At 40.1% G+C, this 18,827-nt stretch overlaps 1 protein-coding gene across 1 annotated transcript in view; it reads right to left on the minus strand.

Moving 5' to 3' along the window:
* Dnah6 (dynein axonemal heavy chain 6) overlaps positions 1-18,827 on the minus strand; it is a 171,399-nt gene that overhangs the window by 19,330 nt on the left and 133,242 nt on the right. The window contains exons 57-63 of the mRNA XM_090336588.1: positions 18,512-18,676; positions 18,014-18,081; positions 15,541-15,721; positions 12,225-12,404; positions 9,957-10,190; positions 7,968-8,103; positions 2,413-2,555 (exon numbers count right to left, since the gene is read on the minus strand). Of these exons, the coding sequence (XP_090192714.1) occupies positions 2,413-2,555; positions 7,968-8,103; positions 9,957-10,190; positions 12,225-12,404; positions 15,541-15,721; positions 18,014-18,081; positions 18,512-18,676 (1,107 nt within the window). The remainder of the gene's footprint in view (positions 1-2,412; positions 2,556-7,967; positions 8,104-9,956; positions 10,191-12,224; positions 12,405-15,540; positions 15,722-18,013; positions 18,082-18,511; positions 18,677-18,827) is intronic.

The following is an 18,827-nucleotide window of genomic DNA, read 5'->3' on the forward strand; positions in this document are numbered from 1 at the left end:
AACCAGTGTCTTCGTGCATGCTAGGCAAGCACTCTACCACTAGGCCAAACTCCCGGCCTCCAGCCTTTATTATACTGAGGAATGTTCCATGGATTCCTAGTTTCTCTAGAGCTTTTAGCATAGAGGGGTATTGGATCTTTTTCTGCATCTATTGAGACAACCATGTGATTCTTGTCCTTGCTCCTGTTGATGTGATGAATTATATTAATTGATTTGCGTATATTGAGCCAGCTTTGCATCCCTGTGATGAATCCTGTTTGATCGTAGTGCATAATTTTTTGATGAGTTGCTGAAGATGGTTGGCCAGTATTTTGTTGAGAAGTTTTGCATCAATATTCATCAAAGAAATGGATCCATATTTCTCTTTCTTTGATGAGTCCCTATTTGGTTTTGGGATGAGGGTTATTCTGGCTTCATAGAATGAGCTTGGCAAAGAGCCTTCGCTTTCAATTTTGTTGAAGAGTTTGAGGAATATTGGTGTGGGCTCTGCTTTGAAGGCCTTATAGAATTCAGCTGTGAATTGTTCAGGTCCTGGGCTTTTCTTGAATAGGAGGTCTCTTATTGCCATTTCTATTTCATTACTTGAAATAGGTTTGCTTAGCTGGTCTTCTTGGTTCAGTCTGGGTATGTTAATATTGGCTAGAAATTCATCCATCTTTTTTAGATTCTCAAATTTGTTGCCATAAAGGTTTGAAAAGTATTCCCTTATGATGCTCTGGATCTTGGTAATTTTTGTTGTGATATTTCCATTCTCATCCATGATTTTGTTTATTTGGGTGTGCTCCCTTCTTTTTTTGGTAAGATTTGCTATGGGTTTGTCAATTCGTTAATTTTTCAAAGAATGGTTAGCAATTTTTCTTCCGCAGAATAGTCACCAATTAACACCAAAGGCTTAAAGTTCTATTTGTACAACTGGTACTTCCCAAGCTGGGAAAGTTTTGCATTTGTTGCACTAAGTGAGGTCTCCTCTTTGGGATTCTGGTTACATCATGTTTTTAGTTCTTCTCCTTTCCTGAGGTGGAGGAATCCTGGACTGAACCATTTAAGTGATTCCTCACTGCTGTGAATTCCCTACTAAAAGCAGATCCTGTCCCACTTTTGCAGATGATGTACATTCCTTCATTATTCTCTCTCCAAAGCATTATGTTCTGCTATACTCTCTATATTATTAGTGTCACTTCCCAAATTTGGCCATTGTTAGCCTCAGATAAATGCAATAATGTATTTGGTTGGCCAGCTTTCATTATAATATATAAGAATCATAACAGCCTTTTCTTTTGGGACAGTCCTGGGGCTTGAGCTCAGGGCCTGGCAACTGTTCCTGAGCTTCTTTTGCTCAGGGCTAGCACTCTACCACTTGAGCCACAGTGCCACTTCTGGCCTTTTCTGTTTATGTGGTACTGAGGAATGGAACACAGGGCTTCATGTATGCTAGGCAAGCAGTCTACCACTAAGCCACTTTCCAAGCCCCAATGTAGTCTTTTTTTCATATATTTTTCATTGTAACTATTAGAAGTGTTACATTATATTCACCAGATAGAGGGTGCATTTCTTTACAAACATTGACACCCTTTCTCATGTCTTGGTCCCCATTTCCCTTCCCCCACCCCTGCCCCTCATCTTGTTTTCCCCCCTTCCCTATTCTATTTCAAATAACCAAATAAGCATATATACAATATATCAGATAACCAGGTGAAATACTGTAACAATATGAGATAACCAAGGGACTGAAAAAGAGATGAGGGATAACATAGTACATTAAGGGGCTGGGAGTTTGGCCTAGTGGTTAAAGTGCTTGTCTAGCATGCACAAAGACCCGGGTTCGATTCCTTGGTACCACATACATACAAAAAAGCCAGAAGTGGTGCTGAGGCTCAAGTGGTAGAGCTCTAGCCTTGAGAAAGTCCAAGGACAGTGCTCAGGCCCTGCGCTCAAGCCCAGGACTGGCAAAAAAAACAAAAAAACAAAAAAAACCAAAACATAGTACATTAAGGACAACAATCACTCATTGTATGGCTTTTGTTTCTATATCCTGGAGGTCCTTTCATTTAGCGTCATCCTATATGGCCTTATGTATCTAGGTTTTGCTCTATTGTAAACCTCTGCTAGGAGAGCCCAAGGTTTCTACTGATTATGACAAATGATGGAAACCATTGAGCCTAAGTTCCTTTGAGTCTGGCTTACTTCACTTAATATGATTTTTTCTAAGTCTTTCCCTTTCCTTACAAATGGGGCAATGTCGTTCTTTCTGACAGCAGCATAGAAATCCATTGTGTATAAATACCACATCTTGTTGATCCATTTATCAACTGAGGGACATATGGGTTGGTTCCATATCTTTGCTATGGTAACTAGAGCTGTAATGAACATCGTTGTGCCCAATGTAGTCTTTTAATTGAAACAACACCCTACCTTCTCTTCTTTAGAACATTTAATGAGAATTAGCTTGTGGAAAGAGGTGAATTCTGAAATCCAAGATGCAATTGAATATTCAGTTTCCTCTTCTGCATGATAGCCTTCCCAGTTTTCTGGGTTAATGTAAGTCTCAAAATTTCCTGAAAGACAATTTTAAGACATTCTTTAATTTGAGTTGTTTTCATTCTGAAATTAAATACATGTTTTTTTTTTTTTTCAGTCCTGGGGCTTGAACTGAAGGCCTGAGCACTGTCCTTGGGCTTTCTCAAGGCTAGTGCTCTACCGCTTGAGCCACAGTACCACTTTCAGCCTTTTCTGTGTATGTGGTACTGAGGAATTGAACGCAGGGCTTCATGCATGCTAGGTGAGCACTCTACCAGTAGGCCATGCTCCTAACCCTGATAATACATGTTTTTGTTCTGTTTTGGTTTTTAAAGTCCCTCTTGGCAGGAATGTAAATTGTTCACACACTTTAGAAAGCAGTGTGGAGGTTTCTCAAAAAACTAAACATAAGGACCGGGAGTTTGGCCTAGTGGTAGAGTGCTTGCCTAGCATGCACGAAGACCCAGGTTCGATTCCTTGGTACCACACACATAGATAAAAGCTGGAAATGGTGCTGAGGGTCAAGTGGTAGAGCTCTAGCCTTGAGAAAGCCCAAGGATAGTGCTCAGGCCCTGAGCTTAAGCCTGGGACTGGCAACAAAATAAAACAAAACAAAACAAAAAAACCATAAGAGGGAGTAGGGAAAGTGGGAGAAAAACATGGGAAGGGTATCAATGTTCAAGAAATAATGTACCTACTACCTGATGAATATAACTGTAACCCCTCTATACATCACCCTGACAATAAAATACAGTAGAGAAATTAAAGAAAAAACTGAACATAGAATTACCTTATGATCCAGTAATTCCATTCCTGGACATTTATCTAAAAGATTATAAACTAGGACACAGTAAAGCCACCAGCACAACCATGTTCATTGCAGCGCTATTTATCATAGCCAAGGTATGGAATCAGTTCAGATGCCCCTCAATGGACAAATGGATCAAGAAAATGCAGCATACATACAACAATAGAAATTTACTCATTCATTAGAAAGAATGATATTGCACTATTCGTACAGGAATGGAAAGGTCTGGAAAAAATTATGTTAAGTGAAGTAGGTCAGGTCCAGATACACAAAGGTTGAATGTTTCTCTAATAAGTGGAAGTGAGAATTCATTTATTAGCACATAAGTGGTATACAACTGTGTACAAATGTGTCAACAGAAACAGAATCAGGGGAGACTCAAATGGCATAATTCTATAAGAAGGCTAAATCAAAGGTCAGCTTAAATCAAAGGTTAGGAAATGGTAGTGGGAGTGGGGGTAAGGTCAAGGGGCGAGGGGATGACAAATGAAGAGAAGAAGGGAGGATAATGCAGTGAAGAATTCAATGTATGCCCTTCAAAATTTAGAAAAATAAGGAAGGGATGGGTTGAGAGGGATGAGTGAGAATGTTGAAAGGCGTGACATTGACTAAGATGCATTGTATTCATAAATTGCTTTGTTGAACTACTTAAAGATAAGAAATAGTACAAAACCCTCTGCAGTGTTTTGTGTGCCAGTCCTAGTGCTGCAATCTGGATCTGGGCACTGCCCCTGAGCTCTCATACGCAAGGCTGGTGCTCTGCAACTTAAGCCATAGTTCCACTTCTGTTTTTTTGTGGTTAGTTGGAGATAAGAGTTTCATGGAGTTTTCTGCCTGGTTGGCTTCAAACTGTGATCCTGAGATCGTAGCTTCCTGAATAGGATTACATGATGAGCCACCAGCACCCAGCATTTACTTTTTTTTTTTTTTCAGTCATAGGGCTTGAACTCTGGGCCTGGGCATTGTCCCTGAGCTCTTCAGCTTATGGCTACCACCCTACCCCTTGAGCTACAGACCCATTTTCCCTTTTCTGGTGGTTAACTGGAGATGAGTCTTTAGTGCCCTGGCTGGCTTTGAACCACGACCCTCAGATCTCAGCCTCCTGAGTAGCTAAGATTACAGGTGTGAGCCACTGCGCCTGGCTTGTTTACTGTTTTAACAACAAGTATAAATGCATTAATTTTACTAATTAAAAGCAGAGCACTTAAATGAAATCACACACACAAAGAGTTTAAGAGAAAAACCCCAAACCCCAAATAATAAAGAGGCTAAAAAATAGGGATGCATATAGATATTATACTAGTCAAATGTTGAGCAAAAAATGGAAGTGATAAGATGATTTTAGATATATTAGAATTCAAGGTAAACAACTGAATGGGAAAATATAAGTTATATGAATTAAAATGTTGGGAAGTGGGGCTGTGGCACAAGGGGTAGGGCAGTAGCCTTGAGCTGAAGAGCTCAGGGAACAGCGCTTAGGCCGAGTTCAAGCCCCATGATCCACAAAAAAAAAAAAGAAAAGAATTAAAATGTGCCTGGAATTAATTGCTTACTTTTTATTAAACTAATCACTGTGATGAATCACTTGTGATTGATTCACTCTTAGCCCATTCTGTTCTTCTTCTGAGTGAGTTATAATAAACACCTATGTACATGAAAAAGAAAATAAAATATGTCTGGGAAGTAGAGAAAAGAGGATCACAATGAAAGACTAGCATGGGCAAAGGTTAGACCTCTTTCAAAAACAAGCCTATAATCCTAGCTACTCAGGAAGCAGAAAGAGAAGGTATCTAACCCAAGGCCAGTCTTGAGAAAAGCATTAGACTCCAGTTGATAAGCAAATTTAAAAGGTTGGGTGTTGGTGGCTCATATCTATAATTCTAACTACAAAGGAACCTGAAATCTGAGAATCCTAGCAAAGAGCCAGCATTAGAAGGCAAATCTAAGAGACTTTTATTTTCAATTAACTAGCAAAAATCTGACAATGGAGATGTAGATGAAGTTGTAGAGCACTATCCATGAGTGAAAAAGTTGAGTGAGGACACTAGGTCCTGAGTTCAGGTCCAGTACCAGACAAAAAGAAAACCAATGGCCTGGTATATGACTCAAGTTACACAAGAGTTGCCTTTCAACCCCTAGTACTAAAGAGTCATAATAAAAACATAAGAAAACAGAAACATAACAAAACAAATGGATGTGTCAGATAATAACATAAGAACACATCATGTAATCACTGTTGAAGGCAAAATAGGAAGCAGGAAAGGCATAATAATGGTGAGAAATAGTGCGTAATTACTAATCTTTGACAGAAGGACTGAAAATTCCTGCATGTGTAATTTATTTATTTATTTTTTTAAACTTCTGCTATGTATTTATTATTGTACCCAGAATCTATATACAAACCACTATAAGGATATACCATGTAGACTTCAAAGTATACATAAGATTAAACATTTCAGTTGGGTGCCACTAGGACATGTCTGTAATTCTTCTCAGGAAAGTTAGAAGTCAGACCAGACAGAAAAGTTTTTGAGACTTTGTTTCCAAAATAAGGAGCAAAATCCAGGCTAAAGGTGTGGCTCAAGTGGTAGAGAGCCGGCAAAGCTAAGTGAACGTGAGACACCTGCATGTGTAATTTAGATGACACAAATAAATTTGAAATAATACATAAATACATTCAATTTTGAATAAATTTGAATGATACAAATAAATTGATAAAGAGATGGCTTAGATTTCAGGCTGAAAACCCCTTTTTCTAGCCTTCTGTCCTCTGATAGCCCCATGTTCACAATTAAAAAGCTCAATGACACCCCAAAATTTTGGTGACATGATGACTGTGTCCCCAGAATCTTTGTAAGATGTCTGATCTACATGCTGCAGGGCCAACCACATTATACCATCTTTAATGGAAGGAATTGGCTTCCTCTGAGGATCAGGTAGCAGAAATGCTCATTGCAAATTAAAACAAAACAAAACAAAAGAAAATCACCTTTTAAAACTTTCCCTGAGGTTCCCATTTACTACACACTATGGTATGTATGTATGTATGTATGTATGTATGTATGTATGTATGTATTTAATCAGAACTTGGGCTTGAACTCAGGGCCTGATTTTTTTTTTAACTGATCAAGGCTGGTGCCATAGTATGAAGCCACAGTTCTACTTCTGGCTTTTTGCTGGTTAATTGGAGATGAGAATCTGAGAGATTTTCCTGCCTAGTCTGGTTTGGAACCACAGTCCTCAGATCTCAGCTTCCTGAAAAGCTAGAATTATAGGTGAGAACCACGGATACCTGGCTAAGAGAAATTATTAAGAAAAATATAACAAGTGTAATTTGAATTTCAATTTAATATATGTGACTGTGTGTGTATGAGTAGTGTGTTTGTGTGAGTGCAAGTATGTTAGTCAATGTGAGTACATGTGTATGTACTAGTGAATATGAGAGCATTTATGTGTATGCATGTGTGTGTGTGTGTGTGTGTGTGTGTGTGTGTGTGTGTGTGTGTGTGTGAATAAAAAGAGTCTGGCTGATCCACTTGAAGTCAAGAAAGAAGACCAAAAAGGAAAAGCTACCCTCTTCTCCAATCCTTACAGATGAGATAATGGAAGCAAGTTGGAAGAACCACAGCTTCTCAATGTCACTAATATTGGTATTATGGACCAAGTAGTTATTAAGAAGCTATGCTTCTAATTTGTGTACTTTTCATATAAGTGTTATCCTTCAAAAATCTTTAAAATATATGGAATGCAGCTACAGCAGCACTGGAGGTAAACTCTACCCTTAGAAGTGATATTAAGTGTATTATATATGATTTATAATGATCACAATGAACCTTGTTTGTCAACCAGAAATTAACTTATGCTAATAAAAACAGAAAAAATGGACATAAAGTATAATAATAGTTATTGCGTGTCACTAATAATAGTTGCTGGGTTCCAGTGATTCATGCATGTAAACTAACTGGTCAGGAGGCTGAGATGTGGAGCATCATGGTTCAAAGCCAATCCAGTCAGAAAAGTCAGAGGCATTTCATCTCTTTAAAAAAAAAAACTGGTACCTGGGCACTGGTGGCTCACACTTGTCATCCTAGCTATTCAGGAAGCTGAGATCCTTGCACTGATGTTCAAAGTTAGCCTAGGCAGGAAGGACCATGAGATTCTTATCTCCAATTAACCAGCAAAAAATGCCACAAGTGGAGTTGTGGCTCAAGTGGTAGAATGCTAACCTTGAGTACAAAAGCTCAGACACATTGCCCAGACCCCGAGTTTAGGCCCCAGGGCAGGCACACACACACACACACACACACACACACATACACACACACACACACACACACACACACACACACACACACACACACACCTAGGAAATAAAGCAGAGCTGGAGGTGTACCTCAAGTAGTAAAGTGTTAGGTGAGCAAGTGTGAGGCCTTGGTGTTCAAACCTGAGTACCACCAGCTATATGTGGGCTAAGCATTCAACTTAAGAAATTGTGAAAATAATCTTCAGTTTCTTAAATACGAGAAATGAAGAAATTTCACAGTGAAATGTCATTGCAAATAAGACTGAAGAAGACACAGAAGTTGGAATTCTAAAGTCTATACACGACCCTTGTATATCAGGTCCTTTTTTGTCATATTACCTATGACTATGTAAATGGGTTGCACTTGCAAACACCATGTAAGGCCTTGAAAAACTGGAAGTGATTCTTCTAAGTCACAGCATGCAAACCAAGTGGCAGGAAGTAGCCAGGGAATTTCTGGTTTAGGAGGGCGCTCCTGTAAGAAGACAAAAAATTAAATGAGTAACAATTCACAAAGGCAGCCCTTTTACCTTATTTAAGGGAACAATCAAGCTCTAATAACTCATTTAAAATAAACATTTTCCTAGGACAAGTAATAAGATTTGATGCTACAGAAGGGGTGCTGAGTCTCTCCTCTGGTGGATTTCTGCACAGAGGACAGTTGATGAGATATAATTGAATTATGAACCACAATGACAAAAGAAGGCCGATGTGTCTTCTCAGTCTGATATGCACAGAGGCCAAAGCTCTCTTCCAGGCTCTGGCACAACGTCCTACATCAGTGTTCTCTGAATCTACAGTTTTTTTTTTAAATCTGTAGAACTAGAGTCCAAAGTGAATTGCCAGGTGTCCTCCCCTAGAAGGAAAGAGAGCTGAGGAATGGAGTAATCATTGCTGAGAAAGGGTGAATCATCTTAGCTGAGACAAGGAGATATCTAATCACTATAGATATATTTAGAAGTCTCTATTTTGCTACCTGGCAAGATTACATCTATGGCAAACAGTTTTACAAGAGGCATAGCTGTTATTATAGACTAAGGGTGGTTTTTTGAAAATTCTCAGAATATCTGCCTGACATTCTATACTACACTTCAAAACAGATTCATTAGACACAGATCTCATATCATGCATCTTACCGATTTACAGTACACAATCCAGACAGGCCTAGTGGCTCGTGTGTAGAATCCTAACTACTTAGGAGGCAGAGATCAGGAGGATTACAGTTTGAGGCCAGCCAGGTGAAAACAACAACAACAACAACAACAACAACAACAAAAATATATTTAAAAAGCTAGGTGCAGTGATATGCACCTGTCACCCCGGTTTGTGGAAGTAGGAGGATTGCAGTCTAGGTTGGCCTAATCAAAACACAACAGCCTATTTCACAAATAATTGAAGCAAAAGGGCATAAGTGTAGCTCAGGTTACCCCTTGCTTGGAAAGTATGAGGCCTTGAGTTCAAAACTTTAGATATCTAGCACGTATGTAATCCAATAACTGTTAAGTATATTAACAGTTATAGAGCTGGCACTGATGGCACACACACACACACACACATACACACACACACAAACCCTTTTTTGTGCAGCCACTATCACCATCCATTTTAGATCCTATATAAAAGACAGCCAGAGTTATCTTCATATCCAACAGGTGCTGGAAGTGTAGTGCAGCTAAAGTGGTAGAGTGCCTGCATAGTCTTTTCCCAGTGCAAATCATGTTATCCGATTATGGATTATATATCGTGGGTCATGGAACTATTGAATAAATGTTGAGGTATCTAAAGCCTAACCCAAAACTTCTGAAAAAAATTCTGGAGAAGACTGTAGGGTTTTTGAGCCAGATGGGTATTTGAGAGACATTTCACATTCAAGATGACATTGAAAACACATTTTAAACTGATGGTATTTAAAACACATTTTCAACTTTTCAAAATATACTGTTCACAAAAAGTAGCAGCTCACATGGAATGGACAGGGACTTTAGAAACTTAGAGTCCATACACGACCATACATTACTGTGTTCCTAAAAGTTCTTTAGCTTCTCTTTAGTTCTTAGTTCACAATGCTTCATTGTGTCAGATGGTCAACTTTCCACGGCATGTTCACACCCTCTGGCTCACAGGTTAGTCCTGCAGGTGAGGATACTGCTTCGTGAAGAGGTCAAGTATTATTAAGATGGCACCGCTGGCTGGAGGCTGCACTGCTCTGTGCCCTGGGCTCTCTCTACAATGAGCTACACATCCTGCAGCTGCCATAGTCCCCATGGAGTGTGGAAAGGTGCTTCTCTACCTGGAACTACCTTTGCCCTCTGAATGCATGATAGTTACCTTTTCCATCCCTGCAGAACCTCGCAGGAAGAAATTCCATTCTGCTTCAGTTACTGATCCATGTAGACGCATGATATCCACACACAGCATGAAGCTGTAGATGAGCTTATGCTGTTCAAACAGCCCCCTGGAAACGTTGACATAGGCAGTTAGGAGAGTTTGTTCCAGGAGTATGCCCAGGCGTTCCTGAAGGTCATCTGTCTTGGTTGAGGTTTCAATGGTTGTATTAAATAACTGTGAGAAAGAAAGAACAATATTTGTGAATGAATTCATTCTCTGTGAAGGAGAAAAAAAATCCCTGCTCCTTTTCTTCCTCCCCATCACCACATTCAGCGAGCAAGATGAACACTGTCCTATGAAAACAATCTAGAACTCATCCCAACTCGACACGTGACTCTCTTGTTCTCCCTGTACTTTCCCTTTGCTGTAGACCAGACATGGACCAATGCCAAACTCTGGACAGTGTTCAAAATGTGTCACTGGATAGAAGAAACTCTGAAAAATGGAGAGGGGCTGCAGGACCATTTTCAGTTTATATTTGATAAGTTCTTCCTTTAGGATGAGAGCTGTTAAAGACTGGGAAGCACTTGTGTTTTTCTTAGTGCTTCCTCAAGGTCATTCTCAGGAAGTGGTAAGGACATGCTGGAATTTGTCTTGAAATAAGAGAAACTGACTTTCATCCCTCCCTTTTTTGTGATCTCGGGAGCTCACTTACTGGTGCCCCATATTAAGAGGAGACTGGAAAGGCAGCAGGGATGGTGCCTGGATGGACTGGGCACGGGCAGGTCAGGTTAGGCCTGTCCACTTCCTGAAACTTCCAAGTACCATCAAAGGCAAATCTCCAAGGCCCCAGTCTGTGTGGGGAAGCGGAGAAGAGCCTGAACACATAGCTCTGCCTGGAAGTCACAGCGTGAGGGGATTATACAGCAGAGACTATGGAGAAGTCCAACTAGGGGAAAGTGATTCATGTGCCACAGCCCAAGGGACAAAGGTGAAAAGAGAGATGTTGTTTGTCCAATGCCTAGGATGGAGCTAAGCTCCAGGGGACATCAACACGGACTGGAAGCTGACAGCCAAGTGAGGACCATGGCAGATCAAGAAATGTATTTTGTCTGTGTCAGCGGAATCCTAGTTATTCTGGAGGCTGAGATTGGAAGGCTTGTATTTTGAAGCCAGCTCAGGTGTGCTGTTGCTAAGTCAACAAGGGGTTCACCAGACATCCCATGAAACTCAATTGTGAGTATTAGATAAAATAGAGAGACCAAAATAAGGCCAGAAAGTCTCACAATCATAGAGGGAACTAAAAGAAGATTCTTTTCTTCTCCCTCCCTCCCTTTTTCCTTCCTTTAAATTTTTTTTTTTAAATGCTGATCCTGGGGCCTAAACTCAGGGCCTGCGAACTGTCCTGTACTTTTTTGCTCAAGGTGAGTGGCTCTACTGGCTTTTTAAAAAATAGTTTATTGGACATACGAGTCTCATGGACTTTCCTGCTCAGCTGGCTTCGAGCTACAAACCTCAGATCTCAGCCTCCTGGGTACTAGGATTACAGGTGTGAGCCATCAATGCCAGGCAGAGATTTCTCAGGAAAAATAAGAGACATAAGAAGCAAGCTTGGTGAAGCCTGGTGCTGTTAGTATCTTGAGATCTAACATAGACAACACTAGCAACAGAAAGGAAATGGGACCACTGAAGAGAAAGTAGAAATAAATGGAGGAGAACTGTGACTCAGAACAGAAGACAGGCAAGAAGGAAAACAAGCAAGTTGAGAAAACTAAGAGAAAAATGCAGTTTGCAAAGCAGCTGCTTTCTTCTCTTACTCTCTGGTATGCTGTGCATGCTGGGTACTGGAATCTTTTGGAGGCATGATGAGTGGAACTGTTCTTTAATATTGAGGACTGAACCCCAGTTCTGATGCTTCTTTGAATCATGAATCATGCTTCCAATCCATTTGCTTTTCAGGGTGGCATGCGTGTGTGTGTGCGTGTGTGTGTGTGTGTGTGTGTGTGTGTGTGTGTGTGTGTGTGTATAGGGTCTCATGTTAACCTCCTAGGCTGGCCTCCTGCCTCGATCCTCCTGCCTCTGTCTCTCAAGTGGCTGGGATTACAGGTGTGCACCACCATTCCTGGCGAGGCCATTCTTAAACCATGCATCAGCTCTCCAGGAACTAGACTCATGGATGTTCTGTTGCAGGAATGCTTCCACCGGATTTAGAAAAGCCACAGGGATGAATCTTATCACCACCACCACCTCCACCTCCATCGCACTTACATGTTTAAAGTACTTTAGTGAATACTGATACATAGGATCTATTTCTGAGAGGCTTGCAATGACAAAGTACATCACAGAGCCCTGAGCGGCTACTGGGCGGTACTTCTCCCGGGCCACATTGATCATCTGCTCAGTGGCCTCTGCTTCTTTCAGTCTGATTTTAATGGCACCAGAAGTGATCTGCATAAACACACACAAAAATTCTCAGGAGTCTGCTTCAGAAAAATACTGCAATACAGAACAATAATACCGAAATGATAAGGAAAGGAAAAATATTAAGGAAAGAAATAAGACAGAATGAATTGGTGATTTTAACCACTGGGGTTCCAGAGCAACAGTGAATCTCAGGACCTTCTCTCATTCATCCTCCTTCTTTCTAGGGTTCATTTGAAAAGGGCAAAGGAGCATGGGAAATTTAAGAAGACCTGAAAAGACTGGATCAGGACTTCTCCAGATGAATTGCTACAAAACAGAAACATGGCAGCATGCCTGATCGATCCCTAACGTCTTCATGAGCAGTGGAGACACATATAAAGAAGGCACACCCAGGGAAATGCCTAAAAGAGGAGTGAGGGACCACTGGAAGGAAGTGATCCCACCTGCCACCCTGGATGGAGAAGATGGTAACATTCCTATTCTTTTCCTAGCATTGCCAGGTGTAGGTATAAGGAAACAATATTTTTAAAAAATGTTTTTCTTTTTTATTGTAATTAATAGAAGGGTTACAGTTATATTTGCCAGATAAAAGATGCGTTACTTCACATCTATTGCTACCCCTTCTCATGTGTTTATTCCTATTTCTCTCCCCCAAACCCTTCTCCTCCCCTTGTTTTCTCCCCTTCCCTTTCCTATTTCAAATAAACAAAGGTATATACAATATACCAGATAACAAGGTAAGATACTGTAACAATATGAGAATAACCAAGAGACAACCAAGAGATAACATAGTACATTAAGAACAATCACATTATATAGCTCTTGTTTCCATATCCTGGAGATCCTTTCATTTAGCCTCATCCTATATAGCCTTTTCTATATAAGTTTTGAGCTATTGTAATCAGAAGGGGACAGTTATGAGTAAGCTGGAACCCACTCAGTTTACCACAGGTAGAGAAAGACAAAACTCCCTGTAAAGTCTTTCAGTTCATTAAGTCTGTCCACTCAGAATGATTTCCTTTCTTTTTTTTCTTTGTATATTTTTTATTGTAATTAATAGAAGGATTACATTATATTCACCAGATAGAAGATGCATTACTTCACAAACATTGATATCCTTTCTCATGTCTTGGTCCCCATTTCCCTCCCACTATCCCCAGCCCTCATCTTGTTTTCCTCCCTTCCTATGCTAATATACAATATATCAGATAATCAGGTGAAATACTGTAACTATATGAGATAACCAGGGACAGCAAAAGAGATGTGAGATAACATAGTACATTAAGGACAACAATCACTCATTATATGGCTTTTGTTTCTATATCCTGGAGGTCCTTTTGTTTAGGGTCATTCTATATGGCCTTATGTATCTAGGTTTTGTTCTATTGTAAATCTCTGCTAGGAGAGCCCAAGGTTTCTACAGATTATGACAAATGAGGGAAACCATTGAGCCTATGTTCCTTTGAGTCTGGCTTACTTCACTTAATATGATTTTTTCTAAGTCTTTCCCTTTCCTTACAAATGGGGTGATGTCATTCTTTCTGACAGCAGCATAGAATTCCATTGTGTATAAATACCACATCTTGTTATCTACTCATCAACTGAGTGGTATCTGCTATAATTAACATTGTTGTGCTGGTGGATTTAGTATGTCCTTGTTTCTGGACGATTGGGTAAATGCCAAGTAGTGGAATTGCTGTGTCATAGGGGAGCTCTATGTTTAGTCTTTTGAGGAACTGCCATACTGCTTTCCATAGTGGTTGAACAAGTTTGTACTCCCACCAGCAGTGTAGTAGTGATCTCTCCTGGCCACATCCCTTCCAGCATCTGTTATTATTAGATTTCTTGATTATGGCCATTCTAACTGGATTGAGGTGGAATCTTAGAGTTGTTTTGATTTGCATTTCTTTTTTTATTGTAATTAGTAAAAGGGTTACATGATATTTGCCAGATAGAAGGTGCATTAATTCACATACATTGATACCCTTTCACATGTCTTGGTTGATTTGCATTTCTTTTATGGCCAGAGATGTCAAGTAAGAAAAAAATCTTACAGGGAAGGGTGAAGCTGACATTTGTGAAGGGCTAGGAACTAAAGCAAGAAGCCATGTCTAAGGTCGCTTGTTTTCTTTATGACTTTTGTTTTTTTTTTCCTGGCTCTGGGAAGTCTTTTGGCCAACAGACTTTCTAAGTTTCTCTTTTCTTAGTTTCATAGTCTCTCTTTCTCTGTTTGCTTCTCTATCCTCTTTTTGAGCTGTAGATATTTCTGGTCAGGAGTTCCTTTTGCTTTAGAAATTTAAGGCTTTAGTGCAGGACCACAAAAATCACTATGGGATCAGCGTGCCAGTATTGTTCAGCTGGAAGGAGAGGTGATGGGCACCACTGGATTTCTGTCTAAACCAATGGTTTCCAAGAGAAACACAATGGCAGCCACATAGAACCTCCACATTTCCCAATTTATGAAAAACAAAATGAAGCAGTGAACTTAATTTAAACAATATGTTTTGTTTAACTCAGTATAAAAAAATCAAGGTACATCAAAAGCAACATATTAACTATGTAAAAATTACACGTTTAATACAAGTATTTGATATCTGGCAGCACACTTAAGTTCAGAAGTCAGGTTCGGAGTGGTTAATGGCTACATTTGCTTAGTGGCCACCTGCCACATTGAAGTTTAAGTCCACTCTGTCCACTCTATTCAATAGGAAAAGAAGGGGTGGGATTCCATACTGAAGTTGTGTCAGAAGACTCAAACTCTCTCTCTGTACTTAGGGACCAAGGGGAAAGTAGTAGAGTTGAGAGGAAATCATCAATACTGGACACAGCCAAAGCTTTCACAGAAATAGAGATGGGATGTCAATATGGTACCAGTTGGGTTTTGGAGGCCCAATAACAAATAATTCCTCATACCCTGGAAAGCTGGAGGCATTGATAATGCAGAACTCCAGGCTAAAGAAATGGGAAAGTAGAGTAGTTGTTTTTTCCTCCTCCTCTTCCTCCTCCTTCTCATTTGCAAGAGAACATTTGAACTCTTAAACTCAGCTGTGTTTGGTAACTGCAAACTTTAGCAGTTCTTAGAGAATATAGGATTTGTTTTAAAATATGTTGAAGGAAGTATACACTGCAATTGGGAGTAGGAAGAAATGATTCCACTTGCCTTTGATTCCTGGAGAGTATCAATAAGTTCCTCATTGTCCAGAATATTTCCTTCAGACTGAAAGAGCATTTTCAGAATTTTATCTTCAATGGCTTTCAGCTGGGTTTTGTCGCTGTTGATCCTCACAATGAGCTGAACTCTTTGTTCTTCCAAGTCAGGTTTTTCAAGTCGCACTACATCACTAGGACCAAAGTTGGGACACCTGAATTACACTTTGTAAGTGATTTAAAGCTATTTCTATGTTTCTTTCTGTGTTTTCAATTGTTCTTTTTTATTAAAGAATTTATTAACATTGATTTTTACATCATATTTCAAATGTCATGTTTAACAAACAAGTATTCAAGAAAGGAATCTGTATATACAATCACTGGCACTTAAATTTTAGAACATAATTAAAATTAAGCTGAGGGTTTTTAGGTTATAGGTACATATTAATGTATGCAATAAAATATTATGTCTATAGAGTATATAGCCCATTATAGATTTTTTTTTTTGCCGGGCTTGGGCTTGGGCTCAGGACCTGAGCACTGTCCTTGGACTTTCTCAAGGCTAGAGCTCTACCACTTGAGCCTCAGCACCACTTCCAGCTTTTTTCTATGTATGTGGTACCAAGGAATTGAACCCGGGTATTCGTGCATGCTAGGCAAGCACTCTATCACTAGGCCAAACTCCCGGCCCCCCATCATAGATTTTTATGTCTATGTAGTTATGTTTATATTCCAATACCATGTCCATAACCTTGGGTACCCAAATAGTGAGTCATATCACTCTTGTACTGTTTGGATCTAATAGCCACATATTAAGAATACCTTGCGCCTTTTGTTCCTTTGGTCTTGACTTATCTCACTCAACTTGATTTGCTAGGATATCAGGAACAGTCGATAAAACACAAGAGCTGCAAATGTTCTTATTCAGAAAGCTATTTAACTAAGTATTCATGTTACTAGTCAAATCTGTGTGTTCATTTTGTCTCTTCTACTTGTCAGTTCTGATTTTCCTGTGTTTCAAAGATCTGTGCCTGCCATAGTTACAAAGAAACCTGCTTCTGGTTAACGATTTGATCTCTCTCTCTAATTAGCCTGAGCCAAGCTGAAAATGCTGCCTACAACATTCTTTTTTTATATTGATATGGGAGATTAAAACAAACTTCCAGTTTTTATGAACCCCCCCCCCCCTTTTTTTTGCCAGTCCTGGGGCTTGAACTCAGGGTTTGAGCACTGTCCTTGGGCTTTCTCAAGGCTAGAGCTTTGCCATTGGAGCCACAGCACCACTTCCAGCTTTTTTCTATGTATGTGGTATGAAGGAATTGAACCCAAGTATGGCCCAGTGGGAGTCCCCTGAGAGTTGTGGTCTCAGTGTCCAGGAGGCAGGGGGCTGAACTCTGGTGTTTAGAATGGTGAGGGCCTGGGAGGAGATGTGAGTAACTGGTTACAGAGGGCTGCCTGTGAGAGAGCAGGCAAATGAACTAGATGGTGGCTTCTCAGAATGCAGGTGGATTGAGCTGCCTCTCCCCAGAATACAGGCCGTCAGGTCCCCTTTCAGAGCCCTCAGCCATGCAGAACAGTGAGACTCTGTATCCCCCCATAACTGGTCTCAACCTTGCCCTTCTCATTGGGTGATTTTTGTTCCAGGTAGTTTAGTGACTATCTAGGTAAGTTTAGCTGGTATGTTAAATGTTCAGCTGGGTTTTTTTAAGAATACATCCATAAAATGCATTTTATTCTTAATTGGAAAGAAATGAGCCTAGGTTAAGTTAGAAGCTGGAAGAATTCCTAAAAGAAATGAGAAAAACAGGTCTTAGCTCAGTGGTAAACAGGTACAAACTGGGATAATTTTGACTCAAACATAAGGTGCATTTTTTAAAAAATAATGTGCACTCAAATTATTCTTTTGGAGTTAATATACACATATGTACACACATGTGAATACATGTTGGTCGAATACAATCGTGTGCTTCCCGGTGACATGTGACTGCACTTGTAACAGCAGTCTGGAAGACTATGTTCCTTACTGATATTTTGCTCTAGTTGTTTTTGTATAAATACTTTTTATGGTTTTCCCTAATGACACATTTCTCAACCTGTAGTCTTAATTTGTGATATGTCTATTTAAAGATCTAGTTATGATCTATGTATCTATGTCTCTCTCTAATTAGCTATCATCAATCTATCTCATTGGTTTTAAGCCTAGCAACACTACATTTTCTTTTTCTCAAGGTCAGGGCTCTACGACTTGAGAAACACGGACATTTCTGTCTGGGTGGGCTTCAAACTGTGTTCCTCAGATCTCAGCCTCCTGAGGAACCAGGATTATAGCCAACAGTGCCCAGCGTCTTCTGCTTACTGAGTAGTCATTTACTATTTGCTTTGATTGAGTTATATGGGATGCTTTCATACACTCATATTTTTCTTTGTCAAACTTCTAAACAAATGCCTTCTTGTGTCTATGCCCCTCCTTTTTTTTTTTTTTTTACCTTAACAACTGGTCCTCCAGGCCTGATTTGGTTACAGTGAAATTGATGATGGTGACTTTAATGCATACCTGGAAGAGAAGAGCACAGATACACTTACGTGCACACTGGTAACACAAAGAGGAAGTCTTCAGTGGAACGTGGTTCATCATTATCCAGACCCTGCCTGCGCATGCCTCACACTCTAAGCATGCCCTGTGATGCCTCAGTACTCTAAGCACCATCTACCCTTCAGATTCTATCTGACTTCCCTGCCACGGCACCATGAGGCAGGGGCCTTGGTCTGGAATCTGAGTAGACAGTGAGGAGAACATGACTGGAAGTAGAATGAGGACTTGGGAGTGAAGTGGGAGGGAGAGTACAAGGGCAAGGGGATGCTACAGCGATGGAAGAAGGAGAATGGCAGGGGTGGTTAGCTCTTTTCCTCAGCCTCTATCCTCCAGAGACTCAGTGCACACAATAATCCAGTTGGGTTGATGACTCTAGACGGGCAGCCCATACCTCAGGCAGATAATGGGGATTCGGCATCTTGGTGGTCATATAGAACCGGAAGTTTTTATCATAATCAATGTCCGAGTCTCCCAGACGAATGAGTAGTCGCCCACCACTGATAAATGTCTGTTTCAAAAGAACGGGTTCTAGAGCCGGATCCAGGGTTTCTCTGAGCTTAAAAGTGGAAACAAAACAAAATAAGCGAAACAACACAGAATTAAAATGGATGGCATCAAGCTGTCAACATTCCTTGAAGGACCTCAAAATGTACTTTGAATGAGCATTTTTTTTTTAAAAAATGGGATTTTATCTAGATATCTATGTA

The sequence above is a fragment of the Megascapheus bottae genome, chromosome 7, assembly GCF_031878675.1.
Source record: "Megascapheus bottae isolate mThoBot1 chromosome 7, mThoBot2.hap1, whole genome shotgun sequence".
Lineage (NCBI taxonomy): Eukaryota > Metazoa > Chordata > Mammalia > Rodentia > Geomyidae > Megascapheus > Megascapheus bottae.